The 18,324-nt window shown below is 43.4% G+C and overlaps 1 protein-coding gene across 5 annotated transcripts in view; it reads right to left on the reverse strand.

The window, feature by feature from the left end:
* PPP1R13B (protein phosphatase 1 regulatory subunit 13B) overlaps nucleotides 1-18,324 on the reverse strand; it is a 461,790-nt gene that overhangs the window by 181,642 nt on the left and 261,824 nt on the right. For all 5 annotated transcript variants that reach the window (XM_078660257.1, XM_078660255.1, XM_078660256.1 and 2 more), the window contains 2 exons: nucleotides 11,560-11,724; nucleotides 5,940-6,120 (listed from right to left, as the gene is read on the reverse strand). In XM_078660257.1, coding sequence (XP_078516383.1) covers nucleotides 5,940-6,120; nucleotides 11,560-11,724 — 346 coding nt within the window. The remainder of the gene's footprint in view (nucleotides 1-5,939; nucleotides 6,121-11,559; nucleotides 11,725-18,324) is intronic.

Here is an 18,324-nt window from a genome sequence, read left to right on the forward strand (position 1 = left end):
CAAAAAAAAAAACTTCACTCATTTATCCCTCCACTATCCTTTTTCTATCAAAATTAACAGACTAACATGTTCACTTCTCAAATTCCATATTCCATTGCTATTAAATCTAGTAATCCAGTTGCTGTACGGCTGGCCAGATTACATTATAGACAAGCCATTACAATAGCTAAAAGGGAGTGGGAAGAATCACATTGGGATAGTCTTAGAGCTGCAAGCAAAACCAAGAATGGTGAGCTATTCTGGGCCTTAGTTACAAGATCCAACGGCTGTGACCCAGATCAAACCCCCAATCATATAACAGATAGGGAATGGTTTGACCATTTTAGGAAACTTTATGGGGGCGATGAGCAGCCCGGTACTCCAGGGCCCTTTTGTGGTGCCATGGCTATTGACTCTGCTCAGGCTCCATTCATCAGAGTAGATAAGAAAGAGGTGATGGCTGCATTAACTAAGATTGTACCTGCTAAAGCCCCGGGGCACGATGGTGTACCGGGCGATCTTTTTAAATCCAACACCGAAGGTTGGGCCTCTTACTTTGTAATTCTTACGAATGCTTTGTTGGAAAGCTCACCTGTCCCGAACTCTTGGAAGGCGGCCGAAGTGATCCCCATATACAAGAAGGGCCCCAGGGGGGACCCTGCCAACTACCGCTCAATAAGTCTTATAGATGCGGGGCAGAAATTGGTTGGCAGGGTACTCTTGGAGAGGATTCTTTCCTGGGCAGATGAGAACAGTATTATATCGCCCTTTCAGGCGGGCTTTAGGGCTTGCACAAGCACGATAGACCAGGCATTTAGGTTGGTACTCTTACACTGGAAGGTGGTTACCATTGGCAAAGGCGGTCTTTATCTGGCATTCATTGACCTGAAGACCGCCTTTGACTTGGTCCCCCGAGACCGCCTATGGCTGGTCCTGGAGGAGATGGGGATTCCCTTACCCATTCTGAATCTCCTGGCTCGCATGCATGACGGAACTTATTCCCGTATTAGATGGGGATCACAGGAGCAAAAAACTGATAAAATCCCTGTGAATAGAGGGGTACGCCAGGGTTGCGTACTGGCCCCAACACTTTTCACGCTATTTGTGAATGGCGTAGTTTCCTTTTTGCTCGAAATTAATGCTGATGACCCGGTCTGGGCGGGTGATAAAGTCCCCGCACTACTTTTTGCGGATGATATGCTGTTGGTATCAAAAACTCCCGCAGGACTGCAGAAGCTGTTGGATCGCTTCTGTTTGTTCTGCAAGCTCAGGGGCCTTGCCATCAATACATCGAAAACAAAGCTCCTTTATTTTAACCCGAGTAGATCATCTAGATCCACCATATCTCTTGATGGGGTGTCTCAGGAACGCGTAAAAGAGTTCGACTACTTGGGAATTAGAATTTCAGATAAACTTAAATGGCACCCACATATTGATAAAATGGCGCTAAGCCATAAGAGGGTAGTTGGAGTATTAGGGAGGGAACACCGTGCATCCACTTCTAAGCCCATTGCTCCTGCTCTGGATATTTATGCAGCAAAAGCTGTGGGCTGTGCCCTCTATGGCGCAGAGCTCTGGGGCTTTGATTGTGTTGATGCCCTAGTTATCGCAGAGAACAAGTTCTTTAGGGAGCTTGTATCGCTCCCGAGGGGTACTCCTACCAAACCACTCGAGTGATTTGGGTCATCGTTCCATTAAGGACTTAGCTACCCTACGCCCTCTTTTATATTGGGCCCGGTTATGGCGCACCCCGGAGCTCTCAAGGTATGCCGATGGTTCAAGAGAGGTTATGAACCTTCAAGGAGCCCATAAAATTAGCTGGATAACTAATATAAAGAAGCTCTTACTGGCAATGGGCCTTGCAACTGGTTGGGAGCCTGGGGTATCACTATCTAAGGCTGAAATTAAGCGAGCCTATTGGGCATGGGTTGATGATCACGAGCAGAGGGATCCAAACCTAGGTAGGCTGACTGAGGCATTCCGACAGCACAAGTCAAAGCCTCGCCTGGAGCCCTATTTAGATTTTATTAAGAAACCCAGAGATAGATCCCTTTTTATCCAGTTTAGGATGGGCACACTTCCCCTTCGCGATCGTACCTGCAAGTGGAAGCCACCACATCAAACTTCTCCTGATTGCCCAACTTGTGAAGGTGTCATTGAAAACATTGCTCACGTCTTCTTTGTATGCCCAGCCTATGCAAAACCTAGACAGAAATGGCTCAAACCTTTGTGCCTGTTGCTTGGAACCAGGGACCACTCCGTTGCACTTAGAATATTTAAGGCTGATGCTAGTACAACCTTAGTGTGTGGGGTGGCCAAATTTCTTAGTTGGGCCTAGCTGATTAGGCTGAAGGCTATTTGATGATCTAAGTTCTAGCCGAATTTCTTTTTATATACTTACATTTCCACAAAGCTGTCATAGTTTAATATATTTTTAATTATTTATTGTAACGTAAAAGGTTTTTATAAGTAATCCTTTTTAAATGTATTGTTAATGAATTGTGTTTTTATATTTTAATTGTGCTTTTATGATAGTATACATACCGAAATAAAGCTTTGATGATGATATTCCATATTCAACTATACTAATATGCTGCCCAACTAACTGAATAACATATCTACTACTCAAATTACTTCATATTTATACTATACTAATTTTCAACACTAATCCTTTATGGGATCCGGAGTGGCGTGCTACTCGACAAAAAAGCGCTTCAACACCCATCAGGGGTAACAAGTGCTATATGAATGCAAATCTTTCTTCCCCTTTTATCCATCCACTATCCTTCTCACTCCAAGTAACAGACTAATATCCAACACTGAAATTACCACATATTTCACCATATTAATTCACCACCAATCCTTTATAGGCTCCCTGAATAACATGCGTCAACAAGTGAGCGATAAATAAATACAAACCTTTGTCCTCCTCTATCCTTCTGCTATCATTCCAAATCCAAATAACTGACTAACCTATCCACCACTTAAAATGTACTTGCATGTTTCACTATACTAATTCAACACTAATCCTCTGTGGGTCCCGGAGTAGCGTGCTACCCGCCGAAAAAGCGATTTGACGCCTCGTCAGGGGTAGTAAGCGCTATATAAATACAATTACAATACAATACAATACATCAGGCCTAAACCCTGACACCCTATGGGCCAGATGTACAAGCATTTTACCAGTGGCCGTTTGCGAACGGTAGAATGCTTTTTGCCATGTACAAAAGACAAATGTGACTCAGGAACTTGTTACCGAATCGCAATTTGCTTTTACGATTCGGTATTAGGAAAAGATGTGTTTAGAGCGTCCCTTCCCAATACCATATAGCACTGGTATGTAAGAATGCTTTTCAACCAGAATGCGGTTTTAAAACCTTAATAATTTTGACCAAAAAGATTTTCTATGAATTCGTTTCTACAAAGAGGTAAATGTCTTCCAGTCTGAAAATTTCAGTTCAGATGAAGTGGTTTCTCAGTAATGGTATTCCATGAAATCGTTTTTCTATGAAAATACATACAACCCCCCATTCTGGCATGGGTCGAGGTTGAAAGAAATTTGAAAACTATCACGTTTTGGAGCATGGGATCTTATCGGAATCTCCAAGATGGGCATCCTCTTGGAGTATGGGGGGGCTCGCTCCCTTTAGTTCCCTTCAACGCGAACGCCAATCAAATGCCATGCAATATTTGAAACATATCCAGCTTAGATATGTTTGGATAGTGGAGAGGTTGGACACTATAGAAATCTCTGAGTATGCGCCAATAGAGGGGGTTGGGGAGGGGGGGGGGTTGCTACAGGAGAAAATGGAGACAAAAGCGAGCTCATGGATGTATAAAACAATTAAGGATAATATACCCAACTCCTTAAACAACTGAGAGAAAGATGGGACAGCAAGGTGGCAAACTAGATGATATGGAGTGGGAGGTGGCCCTCATGCACCCTAGAGAGGTGGCAATTGAATTGCGGCTAAGACTGATCTGATTTAAAATCCTCCGTAGGGTTTACTATGATCGTGTCCACTTACATAAATTTGGAAGAGCAGAATCACCCCACTGGCTGAGTTATACGACTGACAGAGGTACATTCCTCCACACAATTTGGGGTTGTCCAAACATACAACCGTATTGGAGTGGGAGAATTAAACATGGGATGGGGGGGGGCTCTCAATAGAATAGAGATGTGTCCTACTGGGCATACCCACGGAGGTAGACCACCCACTCATCAAACTTTTATTCAGTAACCAGGGCCTGGTTGTGGCCAAAAGAGATGTTGCCAATTACTGGGTGGCATCAGAAACACCAACCTTAAGGGAATGGAAAAAAGAAACGGACCTGTATATGGCAGCTGTAAAGGTTAGCTACACAGCGCAATGATGCCAGTGGAAATGTTATAAGGTATGGGGTCCTTGGATTAAATATTATGGAGTGTCTGCCTCCTCGCCGATACAGCCTTGATGATTTATGCTGTGTGACCATCATCAATGATGTAAGATTGGAAAATTCTTAACTGAAAAAAATTTCCTGTGCATAATAATATGTCAGTAAATGTGAAATAATGTATATTCACCCCAACTGTGTTGCTGTTATGGGTGTGATGTTGAGCAGCATTAGTTACCTGACTGACAAATCTAATAAAATATATATTTTTAAAATAGAAATAAGGGAACAACAAGCTTTATTTTCATAAAACAAAAAAATACTAAAGATTTACATAATAATTCAACATAATATCCGAGTTACTAGTAATTCATAACAGTTTTTATTAACGTAAATTACAGGTTTTGTTTTTTGTTTTTTGCAAAGGGCTCAAACCACTAGTACTGTCTCAGAGCCCTGGGTGGCACATAAGCTACTTTCTTGCTACTGTGGCTGGTATTTTAGTTTATGTGGTGGCATTAAATTCTATTTCAATCGCTATGTCCATTCCTGATGACTGCTTTACACTAACTGCTGTCTGAAGGCTCAGCGTACATGATTAATGTAATGCACGTCTTTTCTGAGCCTGTAAAATGCGTCTAATTTGACGGATAGTTCTTTCAATGCAAGATATGAGATTGTGAGAGTTAATATTGTCATATTCCCATCCTTTGCACATAAGTAGAAATTCAGCATATAAGATGTCAGACAACTGTCCTGAAAGGATTAAAATGGTGGGAAAGGCAAAGAGTGGAATTTGAAGCGAAAAGAGACGTCTTCAACTTTTGGAAAGTGGCAAGAGACCCTGACATACTGCACACGTTTGACATTGGGGTATAAGCCAATTCACTGGGAAATTGTGCTCTAAAATCTTTTCAAATAATTTTTGGGCAGACTTCATTTAGTAGATTTCATGAAAGCCCATTCTTAACTGCCTATTAAAGACATTTTTATAGCCAATTTCATTGGAAGAAAGTGCTTTGAAAATATATCATTTGATGTAATTAAGAAAAACACCAATCCTGAGCCCATCACTTGGCTGCACTATACTCCTATGGAGGATTGGTCGGACTCGCTCAGGGGAATTCCAACTGTTTGTAAGTTTCGGACACGACTGCTCCCATTGAGTGGGTGACCAGCTGGATGTTGAAGCACAAGGATGAGCTAGGGTTTAAGCTCAATATCAAACCCATCTGCTCATCTAAGAATAATATTCAATCTTAGAGTAAAGTGATGAATCTGTCATAACATTTTAATTGTACAACTGTGTCCATTTCAAAATGACGGACTGCTACCAATTCAACACAAAAAAAAGAAAAGAAGGCAACTTGGACAGGACAATGACTGAATAGAGCAACATGGCCAATCGTCAAATGGATAATCAAGACGAATATTACTTGTTTTTTATGATGAACACCAACATTTTTAAAACCTGTTTGAAAACATGCAAGTTGAATTTCTTTGTGGGCTCCAATTTTAATAATTCTTCCGGTCAAAAAAGAAACAATAACTTAAAAATATGTTTTTTCTAAGCTCCTTACCAGGTTTAGCTCTCCCAGTGATTGTGTTTGCGGCGATAGTAAGAGACTGGGGTTTCACTGGATCCCCTGGCACACCATAGGTGCCTGGACTAGGAACTTGTATGTAAGGTCCTACAGCTGCCACTCTACCGGATGTACTTAGCGTAGACTGAGGTGATGGTGTTCCATTGATACGATTCAGCTGAAAGGAAGAAAAAAACAGTAATTTGTTTTTACTTGCTCAGGGAATAGATTCAACAAGGGAGAGAGTTCCTAAAGCAAATAGAAATATTATGCATTTCATCCTTATTCACTAAATTCCACACAAACACTACTGAATCAGAAACCTTTGCACATACATTGCTCATTTGAATAAATTCATACTTTCAAACTAAGATTTAGGCTACAGGCTTGCCCTATTCTGTCACTTTTTTCAAGTTACAGACTCAGGAAGTCGGCTTACAAAGAAAGCATAAGAGAACGCCACAACCAAATGGCCAAGTTGCTACCTTCCCGGTGGAAGTCTGAATGTGGTGTGAGGCCTGTAGTGATTGAGCCATTTTTATGGAAACGGCTCGATTATGACCGTTGCCCACTACCATCTCAGTATATTTTGTTCTAATATAGTGCTGTGTAGGCCTACATAATATGAATTAGCCGCAAAATAAGACTCTATGATGCCTTTTCTGTGTCCAATTGTATCTTGCTTAAAGGCAGGGCTTACCTATTGGCTTTGGCATACGCTAATGCCATCTTGCATACTAATTCGGGCTCTTTGCGGGAGTAGTGGCATATGCTTAAGCGACTCCATTTTCTATGCGGTCGCCATCTTCTGAGCTTTTCTGGCTAAGTAGTCATGTTTTGCTTCTCACTTGTTTTCTGCACTTCGTACGCTGTTAGGAACTGATTCTTGTCGGAGGAATGTGCCCGCTCTGCCCCAGAGTCATAAACGCCTAGCTAGCTGATGCTGTGGCCTTAGCGCAGAGTGGTACGGAATCTGATGAGAAAAGGAGGAAAGGCTTGCTAGAAGCTTCGACCAACGTTTCCACTTGTACTCAAGGGGGTGTTCGGGTCTCGCCACTGGTAGTTCATCACAGTGCAGACGTGTAGCTGTGACGGTGGAGCAGAGAATCCTGATTCGGCTGGAGAAACGGACTCCCCTCTGGCGAAGTGGAAGCAGGATGTGTAGAAACTGGGTGAGGTGTTCCACTAACTCTTAGATTCTAACTGTTCTTATCTAACTATTGTCTCCTATTTTCAAGTTCCATACATTCATTAACATATAATTTCTGTATATGTATGTATTGATTGCATTTAGCAATTGCTCAGGTACTGGTTTGAAGAAGGCCTATCGTGACATAGTAGTAGTTTCTTTCTTTTGTCCTTCTATCATTGTGTAATAAAGAAACCCCAGAGTATATAATTATTTGTCTGTGTTCCTTGGGATGGGAGGTCAGGGCCCTTCTGACCCAAATGCTGTAGCATCGGAAGGACGGTAAGTTTCCCTTCCTGCAGGTAATTGTAGAACGAGGTACGTCCCACTCTCATCCAGGGAAGCCAAAAATAACAAGTATTCCACCCGAGGCATTGTTAGGAGGAGTATGCATTGATTATACAGTCCCACCTGGGTGGGCTTTGTTGCGTTGCTATACCGAGTGGCCCCTTGTTTGCGTTGTCGCACCCCGGGATGCGTTGTTTGCGTTGTTGACGCCACTGGTACTGTTCTTGCGTTGTTGTGGCTGTTGGCGAGCTCCTCGGCCATAGCTATATATTCTAGGTAATTATTAGTATTATTCCTTTCTTGGTTAAGTATTGTGAAGTGTTGTGTCCTTTTGGGTCCCAAGACGGAATGGGAAACGGCCACTACAACGCGGCCGTTTCCACGAATACCTTAACCACGCATGCATTACAACGTATGCGTGGTTACAACGAAAGCCTTTACCACGCATACCTTTACTACGAGGTACGTAGTAAAGGCATGTGTGGTAAAGGGTAACATTTAAAAAAAGGGGCTTGGGGGGGAATACCCCCCCCCCAAAAAAATCACCACTAGACAGGTCGAGATGTGCATGGAAACGGTGTTGTTTAAGAGAAAACGGAAAAAAACTTCAGCTGCCTCTTAACGACGTACGACGTCACCACGTTAGAATTCGAGGAAAAGGTTATGCGTAGAAATACCATTCCGTTGTAACACATGCGTGGTAAAGGCATGCGTTGCAACGGAATGCGTAGTAAGAACATACAACAACCAGACGGGATAGGGTCAGTATGTACTGGTGATTGGCAGAATTATCAGGTCATTACAGGCCTCATGTACTTTCTTCAAATGCAAGAAAAGCCTAGCATCTTCACACTTAAAAGAGTATACCCCAGCACAATAACTAACAATGCCTTAGTCTCAAGATGTGAACTTTATAATTCAACACCCATACAAAATTTTGAACATTGTGTGGATTTCAACTGTGCTCTGTAAGGGCTCCATTATCGAATTATATTTCTCCAGTTCAGCAGCAAAAATATAGCTTTACAAAAACAAAATTTAGACTTCTGGCACCTTTTGGAACAGACCGTTTTCTCCGTTGTCAGCACTGTTCACTTCAGCCACAGCCAAAATGCAACTGTGTAGCTGGATTGCGCACAACACAAATCTACAATCCATCTATTTTAGGGATCTATATCAGGTATAGTCAAGATTCACATGTGCTCCAAAGGCAATCTTTAGTTGCAGCGATATCCAAGCAACTATGTAGCTGAAAATTTATTTAAAACCTCAGATAATGAGGCCTTTAATCTGTACCTGGCAGAGGCCAAGCTATTCACTGGATCACTTTTGTTCAGGAGTGAGCGATTAATTGACATGGAGATTGCCCAAATTACAGACTAAGCTCTTGGTTCCACTTCGAGAATATCCGTGATGGGGAATAGGTACAATTAACTTGAGTCATGAATGTGGTGTCTGAGTGCCTTTTAATTGCCTTGAGGTCACCCATAGTTTGGGGTCATACCAGGTAAGTAATGTTTCCTGTATTTGTGTTGTGTGTAGACACCCAAAGTCATGTTTGTGGCAGAAAATTGGATGCATATATAAAAACATATCTAAAGGGTTTAAATAGGCTAACGTCTTCTTAATGAGTATTTAATGAAATAGTTAGACTAATGTTATTTAGTGCAGGTGGGACAGCCACCTGCAACTGTTGTGTAAAGATAGTCATAAACGCCATTTTCCTTGAAGACATCTATCACGAGAAGTTTGCATTGCCCAGGCCCATCTTCTGCTATCTCCACAGAAAGACATTTGGGGAAGGGTTCCAGAAATTGCTCTTCTTCTTTTGCTTCGGTTATAGATGTGACATGGAAAATATTTTTTTGCTTCAATATCGTATGGGAGTTATGGAAGATCATCTGCTCTACAGGGAAAGTCCACCTGCATATAAAGGCATGCACTGCTTGAAAAGTGTTTTTTCCTCAGAAAGCCAAAAATGTTAATGCTTACATCTATTTCTTCGGCTAGAAGGAGTAAGGAGTAAGGAGTAAGGAGTAAGGAGTAGAGAGTAGAGAGTAGAGAGAGTAAGAGAGAGAGAGAGAATAATAAAGGGCCATGCACAGAAGAATGGTCAAAGCAGATTTCTTAATTCTTTCATAAAAAAATCTCTGATCCAACAAGCTTTCTCTCCCATCTCGGAGGATGACCTGACATTCTATCATAGTGTAAACAGCAAATTTCACAACTTGGATCCTCCACCCTTACATGCTTTTGCGGTGCTTCAGCTGGAAGAGTCATTATCCCTCCTCCAAAGCATTAAGTCGGGTTCTCCTACCGACCCTTGTCTAGGAATTATCTTGACCTTATGATCCTCCACCATTAACACTTCAGTACACCAGCTCTTTAACGCTTCCCTCTCCACAGGCACTATGCTAAAACTATGGCAGCACGCAAAGATTCTTCCACTAATAAAAAAAAGGCTAACGCCAATTTGACTGATCCTTCCAACTACAGGCCCATTTATCTGCTTCAGGCCCTTTCTAAAGTGCTAGAGAAGCACGTAAATAAGGCCCTGTAAAAACACATTGAAGATGGGAAGCTTCTTCATGAATCCCAATCTGGTTTTAGGACAAACTTGAGTATGGAGTCCGTTCTGCTGGAAGTGACATAGCTTATTAGGGGCAAGATGGACCACAGAGGTAAGGCGGTCCTGATATTGCTTGATTTGTCAGCGGCCTTCGATACAGTTCCACGAGAGGCTCCTAATTAGACTTGAAAACATCGGCCTGGGTGGGACCGCCTTAACAAGGATGTCCTCCTTTTTGGGTAACAGATCTCAGGACATCTGGATCCCACCGTTCTCATCTCCGGTTATGGCCATCAATGTAGGGGTCCCTCAGGGCTGCATTCTTAGCCCTACCCTCTTTAATATTTATTTATCTCCCCTTGCATCTATGGTAGAGGAAGAGGGTGCCAAAATCGTTTCCTATGCTGACGACACTCACCTGATCTTGACATGTGATAAAGGCTCTGACTTTGACAAGGCAAGGATCAGGTCCTGCCTCACCAAGGTTTTCAACTGGCTTAAGATCAATCAGCTTAAGTGTAATCCGGACAAAACGGAAGTTCTTTTCTTTGGAAAACCGGAAACTTCTGATAGGAGCTCCTGGTGGTCCAAGGATCTGCTGCCCCGCCCGTAGAAAAGGAGATAGCAAAAACGTAGGAATTGTGATAGACAAAACACTCTCATGCTCTCTCAGATCCAAAATCTCACTGGCACATGTTTTGGCATACTCCGAATGTTAAAAAAATTCCTACCACTACTACCACGGGAGAGCAGAAGGGTCGTGGTACAGGCTTTGATGACATCAAAGCTTGACTAAGTCAACTGCCTGTACATCGGTCTTCCCAAATCTCTGATACAACGTTTACAAGTGATTCAAAACGTGGCAGCCAGAGCCATACTGAGTCCTAAACCCAGATCTAATATGACTCTGATTCTTAAATCTTTACATTGGCTTGGCATAAAAGAACGGATAGACTTTAAAGCTTTGACCATCTTTAAAACGTTCCACAACGTAGGAGCCGGGTACTTAATCAAACGTGTTAATCACTATACTACCGCTAGACCATTACGCTCTTCCAATGCCAACCTGGCCATTGTGCCCAAGATACGCCTTGCCCATACTGGAGGCAGATGCTTCGGCTTTCTTGGCGCAAAACTGTGGAACAGCCTTCCGGAGTCCTTGAGGCTTAACACAGACTTACTTTCCTTCAGAAGAATCTGAAAACGTGGCTTTTTAATCACTAACTGGGTTTTTCTCTACTCATTCTCCCCCTACTGTTTAAAGCAGGTACAGAACAAAGGCAAAGAGAAAATATAGAAGCTAGGAATCTGGAATTTATGAGCACACAAGATGACACCAAATTGATATGAAATGATGAGAAGACTGATAAGAGTTGTAAATATTGCAATTTTAAAATTTGGTTTATGGCCAAATCACTTTCACATTTTATCAGTTATTTACATTACATACCCTCCCTATGCAATATATGAAATGCATGAGGAAAGGGCTACGGGGTTAATTTGTACATAGTATATTTTACAAGTACCATGGCTAATACACAAGTTAGGGATCTCAAGAAAGCTCATCTTACAGGAATGTTTTCTTTTTGACGTGCCTCCATCTTTTTCTTGTACAGTCGCTCACGGAGTTCACCAATGCGTTTATCCATCATTGCCACCTCTGTGTTGCGTTTGTTCAGAATTTCTTTCTGTTGTTGTAGTTTTGAATTCTGCTCCTGGTTTAGGCGGTTACGGATCTGATGAACCACATATTAAAACACAATTACTGGGATAATAATTAAAGTTATTTTCAACTGTACATCAATGCATTTATGATGAAGTAAACACTGAAACTAGGATTATCACATGCACTAACTAAATACCTCAAATACACCTAAATCACTTGCCATTTAGTTTTCAAAGCAAGTAATTGTGGTTTTGTTCACTTTAATTTGTATTCATCATATACTATATTCACATGTACTCAACTGCTCAGTGGCCTATGATCTGCAGTTGCATGACCATTCTCCCCTTTAAAAGCAGTACAAGCCTAACTCAGCATTACTAGCTAAGTTAACAGACTTTTCTCAAACACAAGAAATGATGAGCTAATGTTTTGAAAAAAGAATTAATTAAAAAATAATTAATGTGTGGCCGAACAATTGCAGTGTTACCACCAAAGGTGTGACATTCCACTTTGTGAGCTACTGGTGGAGTGGGGGAATAGGGGCTTAGGGTGGCTTGTGAGTTTGTAGGGGGTGGGGTTAGGAGAATTTAACAGGGCAGGGGTTCTCCCCCATCTCAAGTATGAGGAACTAAAACAGCTGATCTGGCGCTCGAGATTCGGAGGAGAAAAGAAGGAGCAGAACAACTCCATGCAGAGGTAAAATGGGAGTGTCTGATAAGCTGGACCTCAAAATCCCATCACAGTGCGATGTCAGAGAGACATGCCAAGCAGAGGAGTTGATGTAGGAGGCATGTCCTACACAACCATGTGTTAGTGCAAAGTGAAGAGGGACTAAGTATGGTTGAAGTAGCGGAAATCTCATCAATAGGTGTGCAATCTTTCCATTGAGTGCAGTCTTGAGATTTTCCAGGAATTGTTCCATTCCAAGTTTCGCAGTTTTCAATGAACAGGGCATCTGCACAGTAAGGGCCTCTCAAGTGGATATTTGGCACACCTTCTGCACCCCGGATGGAAAATGTGCACAGAATCCGCATGTGTTCTTGCCTGCAGCTCACACATTACTACGTCTCACCACGTAACAGTGGACTTTGAACAAATCCTGTCTGGCAGATGGGTTGTGTGGTTGAATGGTAAGTTGGTTACGAAACAAAAGTGGTTTGATCAGTCTATAACCTGAGAACATTAGTGTGTTTTGTACAAAGCAAGGAAGCGTTTACTTTTAAGTTGCAAACATATGCTTTTTTTCAAATCAAAATAGACAACTACGAAGTCAGACAGGGGACGCCTTGGAAAAATGTAGTAACAGACATCATGGTTATTAGCGAGGGATAAATGGAGAAGCACCACAAAGTGTGCATGCAATGGATAGTGCTTTTTGCACAGCAACAGTTCATATTTGGAATGAGATGTGTGTGCTGCAAGCTTCACTCTCTTTCCCATGTCCGCCAGTTACATTTGTAATGTAATGTAATGTAAAAGTAATTTATAAAGCGCGGCTAACACCCAACGGTTTCTTGGCTCAACAGTTTTCTCTCAATTTACACCTAAAAACAAAGAGAGAGGAGATGCAGAAGAAAACAAGTTACTTACCTGTAACTACAGTTATCCAGTATTGGTATCTTTCATAGATTCACATGCCTGAATCATTCCCCGTCGTCAAGGCGGGAGTCCCACGGTAAAAAATATATACAATAGCAGTGCCTAAAACCATTAGTAGTAGGCTGGAAAGGGACATAGGCCCAACTAGGCCCAAAACTTAGCAGCCTATCTACCTCATTATGTGAAAAGAACTGAAACTGTAGCCTCAGCCAATCAGCTGACCTCACCCTCTAGAACCTTCCTAGCTCAGGCAGTTCTCCTCAGATTTTCCCAGCACAAGTGAGAAGTAGTATCCATAATAAAGAACTGCCCCGCCGGGGAGGAGGGTGGGTGCATGTGAATCTATGAAAGATACCAATACTGGATAACTGTAGTTACAGGTAAGTAACTGGTTTTCTTATCCAGTATTGGGGTATCTTTCATAGATTCACATGCCTGAATCAGAATAGCAAACAGTAACAAACATGTTTGTCGGTAGAGGAAGGTGGGAGACAATCCAAAACCATATATCCCCACACAACCTGGAAGGTACTAGAGCAAGAACATGTTTCAGAACATATGCATAATCATGACAATACCTTCATATAATATACAGTGTATTAAAAACAGAATGCAAACCAGTTTAACAGTATAGAAAAATAAGAATCATTAAAATTGTAATAAACAGTGAAAAAACACCATCAAACTCTAACCTCAGTGAAGAAGATGCTGCAACACTGCTTCTCCAACTGATGTATCCTCATTTACAACCGACTGCAGGCAGTAGTGCTTGGTAAAAGTGTGTACACTTTTCCATGTAGCAGCACGGCAAATGTTCTCCAGGGTCACTCCTGCAAAGAGGGCTGTTGACGCTGACATCATCCTGGTGGAATGCGCCTTAACCTTTCTCGTCAGAAGTTTGTTCGCCTTCTCATGACCGAAGATAATGACAGAGGCAAGCCATCTGGCTATAGTTGCCTTCGTCACGGCCTGACCACGGGTAGCTTGGCCATAAGCCACAAACAGCTGGTTAGATTTGCGCACATCTTTTGTCTTTTGCAAATAAAATTTGAGGCATCTTTGGACATCTAAGGAATGTAGCACCCTTTCAGCTGGAGTTTTGGGGTCCGGAAAGAAAGTTCTGAGTTTTACCGGCTGATTGATGTGAAACGGAGTCGGAACTTTGGGAATGAACTTAGGATGAGTTCTAAGTGTCACACAATCCTTGGAAAAATGCAGGAAAGGTTCCGAGATTGTGAAAGCCTGTATCTCACTTACTCTACGGGCTGAAGTGAGAGCCAATAAAATAGCCACCTTCCAAGTCAAGAACTTCAGTTCTGCTTTATGAATGGGTTCAAAGGGTCTTTTTAGTAATTGAGATAACACAATATTGAGATCCCACTCCGGAGGAGGAGGTCGTACTGGAGGGAAAACTCGAAATTACCCTTTAAGGAACTGTTTTATTAAAGAGGAAGAGCCCAACGATGGTTTGTTGTAACCCTTTCTGAATCTCGATATAGCCGCTAGGTGAACCTTAATAGAAGAGAAAACGAGACCTGATCTAGCAAGAGACAGCAGATAAGGCAGAATCTGCTCCGGTGGAGCCTGTAGTGGATGGACATCATGTTCTCCGCACCACGAACAGAATCTCCTCCATTTAAAGCGATAAGTTCTGATGGTACTCTGGGCACGAGCCTGAGAAAGAACAGCTCTACAATCTGGAGAGATCTCAAGGTCCTTAAACTCTAGGAAATCAGGAGCCAGGCGTGCAAGTGCAGCGATTGAGGGTCCAGATGTAGTATTTGACCCTCCTCCCGTGTTAGCATTGAAAGTGTTGGCTTGAGGCGTAGTGGAGGCTGATGAGAGAGCAGGAGGAGCTCTTGGAACCAATACTGCCTCGGCCAGCGAGGAGCAATTAGGATTAGAGAGCAACGCTCTCTCTTCATTTTCTGTAGAACCCTCGGGATGAGAGGGATCGGTGGGAAGGCATACGCAACAGGGCATTTCCTCGTGACCCTTGTTGGTGGAACCTGCTGGCAAAATACAGGCATTTGCTGTTCTGTTGTGTGGCGAACAGATCCAGCATTGGTGTGCCCCAAATCCGAAAAATTCTGTCTACTTGGCGTTGTTCGAGTTCCCACTCGTGACATCCTGTGAAAGTCCTGCTGAGATCGTCGGCCAGAGAGTTCTGAATTCCCTGTACATGCTCCGCTCTGAGGGAAATTCTGTGATGGATCAGCCATTCCCACATTTCCTGTGCTTGCAATGACAGGGCCAGAGATCTTGTGCCCCCTTGCTTGTTTACGTAGAACATGCTGGTGGTGTTGTCCGTGCGCACCAGCACTGCAGAGCCTGCAATTCTTGGCAGGAAGGCTTGCAAGGACAGAAAAATGGCCCTCAACTCGAGGCTGTTGATGTGTTTTTGTTTGTACTGATGAGACCATCGTCCCTGTACTTGAAGGTCTTGTAGATGGCCTCCCCAACCCTCCATAGAGGCATCTGTTGTCAGAGTAAACTCCGGTATGGTCTGAAGAAATGTGAGTCCTGGAGACAGATTGTTCTTTGACGCCCACCAGAGAAGAGCCTGTTTCATTTTGGGTGTGACCTTGATGCGGTCTTCGAATGAGCCGTCTATCTGCCGCCACTGCCGATGCAACTCCTCCTGGAGAGGCCTCATTCTGAGCCGAGCCAGTGGGACTAGATTGAGTGCAGAGGAACACATCCCTAGCAGGGAAACAAATTGTCGGACCGAAAGAGACTTTCTTGTCCTTATTTGGCTTGCTAGCTTTGTGATCCTGTCCTGACGAATTTGGGTCAAAAAAGCTTTGCACTGGGAAGTGTCCAATACTGCTCCCAAAAATGTTAGAATTTGCTTGGGTTGCAGTTGAGATTTGGTCACGTTGAGGGTCAGGCCTAGATTTGAGAACATTGATAGAGCACTCTTGACCGATTGCCTCGTTGAGTTTCTTGTCGGACTTTTTATTAACCAATCGTCGAGGTACGGGAACACTTGTATTTCCTGTGACCTCAACGCAGCTGCCACCGGGGCTAGAGTCTTGGTAAAGATTCTCGGTGCAGATTTCAGGCCGAATGGGAGCACTTTGAATTGAAAATGGACACCAGCCACTGTGAATCTCAGATATTTGCGGTGGTTTGGGTGTATGGGAATATGGAAGTAAGCGTCTTCCATATCCAGGGAAGCCATGAAGTCCCCTTCGATGAGGCAATTGAGGACATCCGTGAGCGTCACCATGCGAAAACTCTGTTTTCTCAGATATTTGTTTAGTTTTCACAGATCCAAAATTGGGCGCCACTCTCCTGAAGACTTTTCCACAAGGAAGAAGCGAGAGTAAAATCCCTGATTTTTCTGGGATGTTGGAACTCTTTCTATCGCATTCTTGTGCAGCATCTTCATGGCTTCCATGAATAACAAATGAAGACGAGGGGGAGGTGGACCCCTGGGCGGTGTTGTTGGGGGTTTCTGTAAGAACTCCAGAGTGTGTCCGTTCTTGACTAGGTCTAGAACCCACTGATCTGAAGTTATCTTCCGCCACTGTTGATAAAAGACGGAGATCTTGCGCCCACAGGGAGGGAAGGGAGGATGGATGGTGTCCGGCAAAGCTCACTGGCGCTTATTTGAATCGCGCCCCTGGTTGTTCGAACGTCGTTTTCCTCCTTGACGAGAGAAACCCACGGATGATGATTGCCTATAGGACTGTTGGTAGTATGGCTTATTCTGAGTTTGATACTGGCGGTTTTGCTGGTTTTGGTAATGTCCTCTGGAAGAAAAACCACGGCCCCTTGCTCCTCTGAAAAAACCTCGCTTATACTGTAGGGTACCAAGCGATTTGGCCGTATCAGTGTCCGTCTTGATCGCAAGCAATGCTTCATCTATGTGCTTGCCAAACAACAACTCTCCATCATAGGCCATGTCAAGAATTTTGGTTTGGACTTCAGGTCTGAAAGAAGTTGCCCTGAGCCACCCTTGTCGTCTGAGGACTGCCGACCCAGCCAATTGCCTGAAGGCAGTATTAGAAATATCTAGGGCGCAATCAATAATCTCTGAAGCCGCCCGCTCCCCTTCCATGACAACCTTCCGGACTTCTTGAATACGGTCCTCAGGAAAAAGGTTGATGAATTCTGACAGATCTGACCACATTTGTCTGTCATAACGTGCTAAAATTGCTAAAGAGTTAGCAGCTTTAACAGAAGCAGCAGCATTAGCTGAGAATTTCTTCCCAATCGCATCCAATTTTCTGCCCTCTTTGTCAGGAGGCGTTGATATTGGAGTTGCTGGATTCTTGGATTTCTGTTGAGCCGCCTGCAAAATTACTGAATCAGGGCGTGGGTGGCCAATCAAACACGATGGAGTATCCGGTGGTGCTCGATACTTCTTTTCCACTCTTGGAAGAACCGCCGGGATGGAAGCTGGCGTCTTCATTATGTTAACCCCTTCCTTCCAAATGTAGTCAATGATAGGTATAGATCTGGACACCCTTCTATACCCTTCTTTAAAATCATGAAGAAAACAGTCAGTCTGCTCAACCGAAACTGTAATCTGGAATCTAGCGGCTGCCCGCTGCATGATGTTATGGAAACCGCCGATGTCTTCTGGCGGAGAATCCGAAGGACGTGGTAAATTCGGAGAGGGCATCGGAATGACGTAGTCATTCCATGGTTCCGTAGGCGTGGAATCCGGGATTTCACCATCCTCTCTTTCATCCTCATCTGGAGAGGAGACGTCAACATCATCACCCCCAGTCCCAGGGTTAACCTCCTGCCTTGGAGACTGTGAAGGTTGTGGCGGGGAATGCCTCGGCATCTCCACTGGCACAGGCTGCTCATTAGTAGTAGGCAGAGTTGGTGGAAACCTCTGGCGATAGTCAGCCAGCACGGCTTGTAGATCTTGAATCAAAGAAGACGGAAGATGGGCTGTGTCCTCTGTGCGTTGCGGCTCAGGGTGATAAGGAGTTGCTAAATCCTCCTGATAATAATGATCATCCTCCTCGTCATCATCTTGATATTTTATATGCAACTGGGAAGGGTGATGTGCCACTCCAAAGGGCTCTTCATCATCCCCTTCATCGTCAGA

The sequence above is a fragment of the Lissotriton helveticus genome, chromosome 9 (genome assembly GCF_964261635.1).
Source record: "Lissotriton helveticus chromosome 9, aLisHel1.1, whole genome shotgun sequence".
Classification (NCBI taxonomy): Eukaryota; Metazoa; Chordata; class Amphibia; order Caudata; family Salamandridae; genus Lissotriton; species Lissotriton helveticus.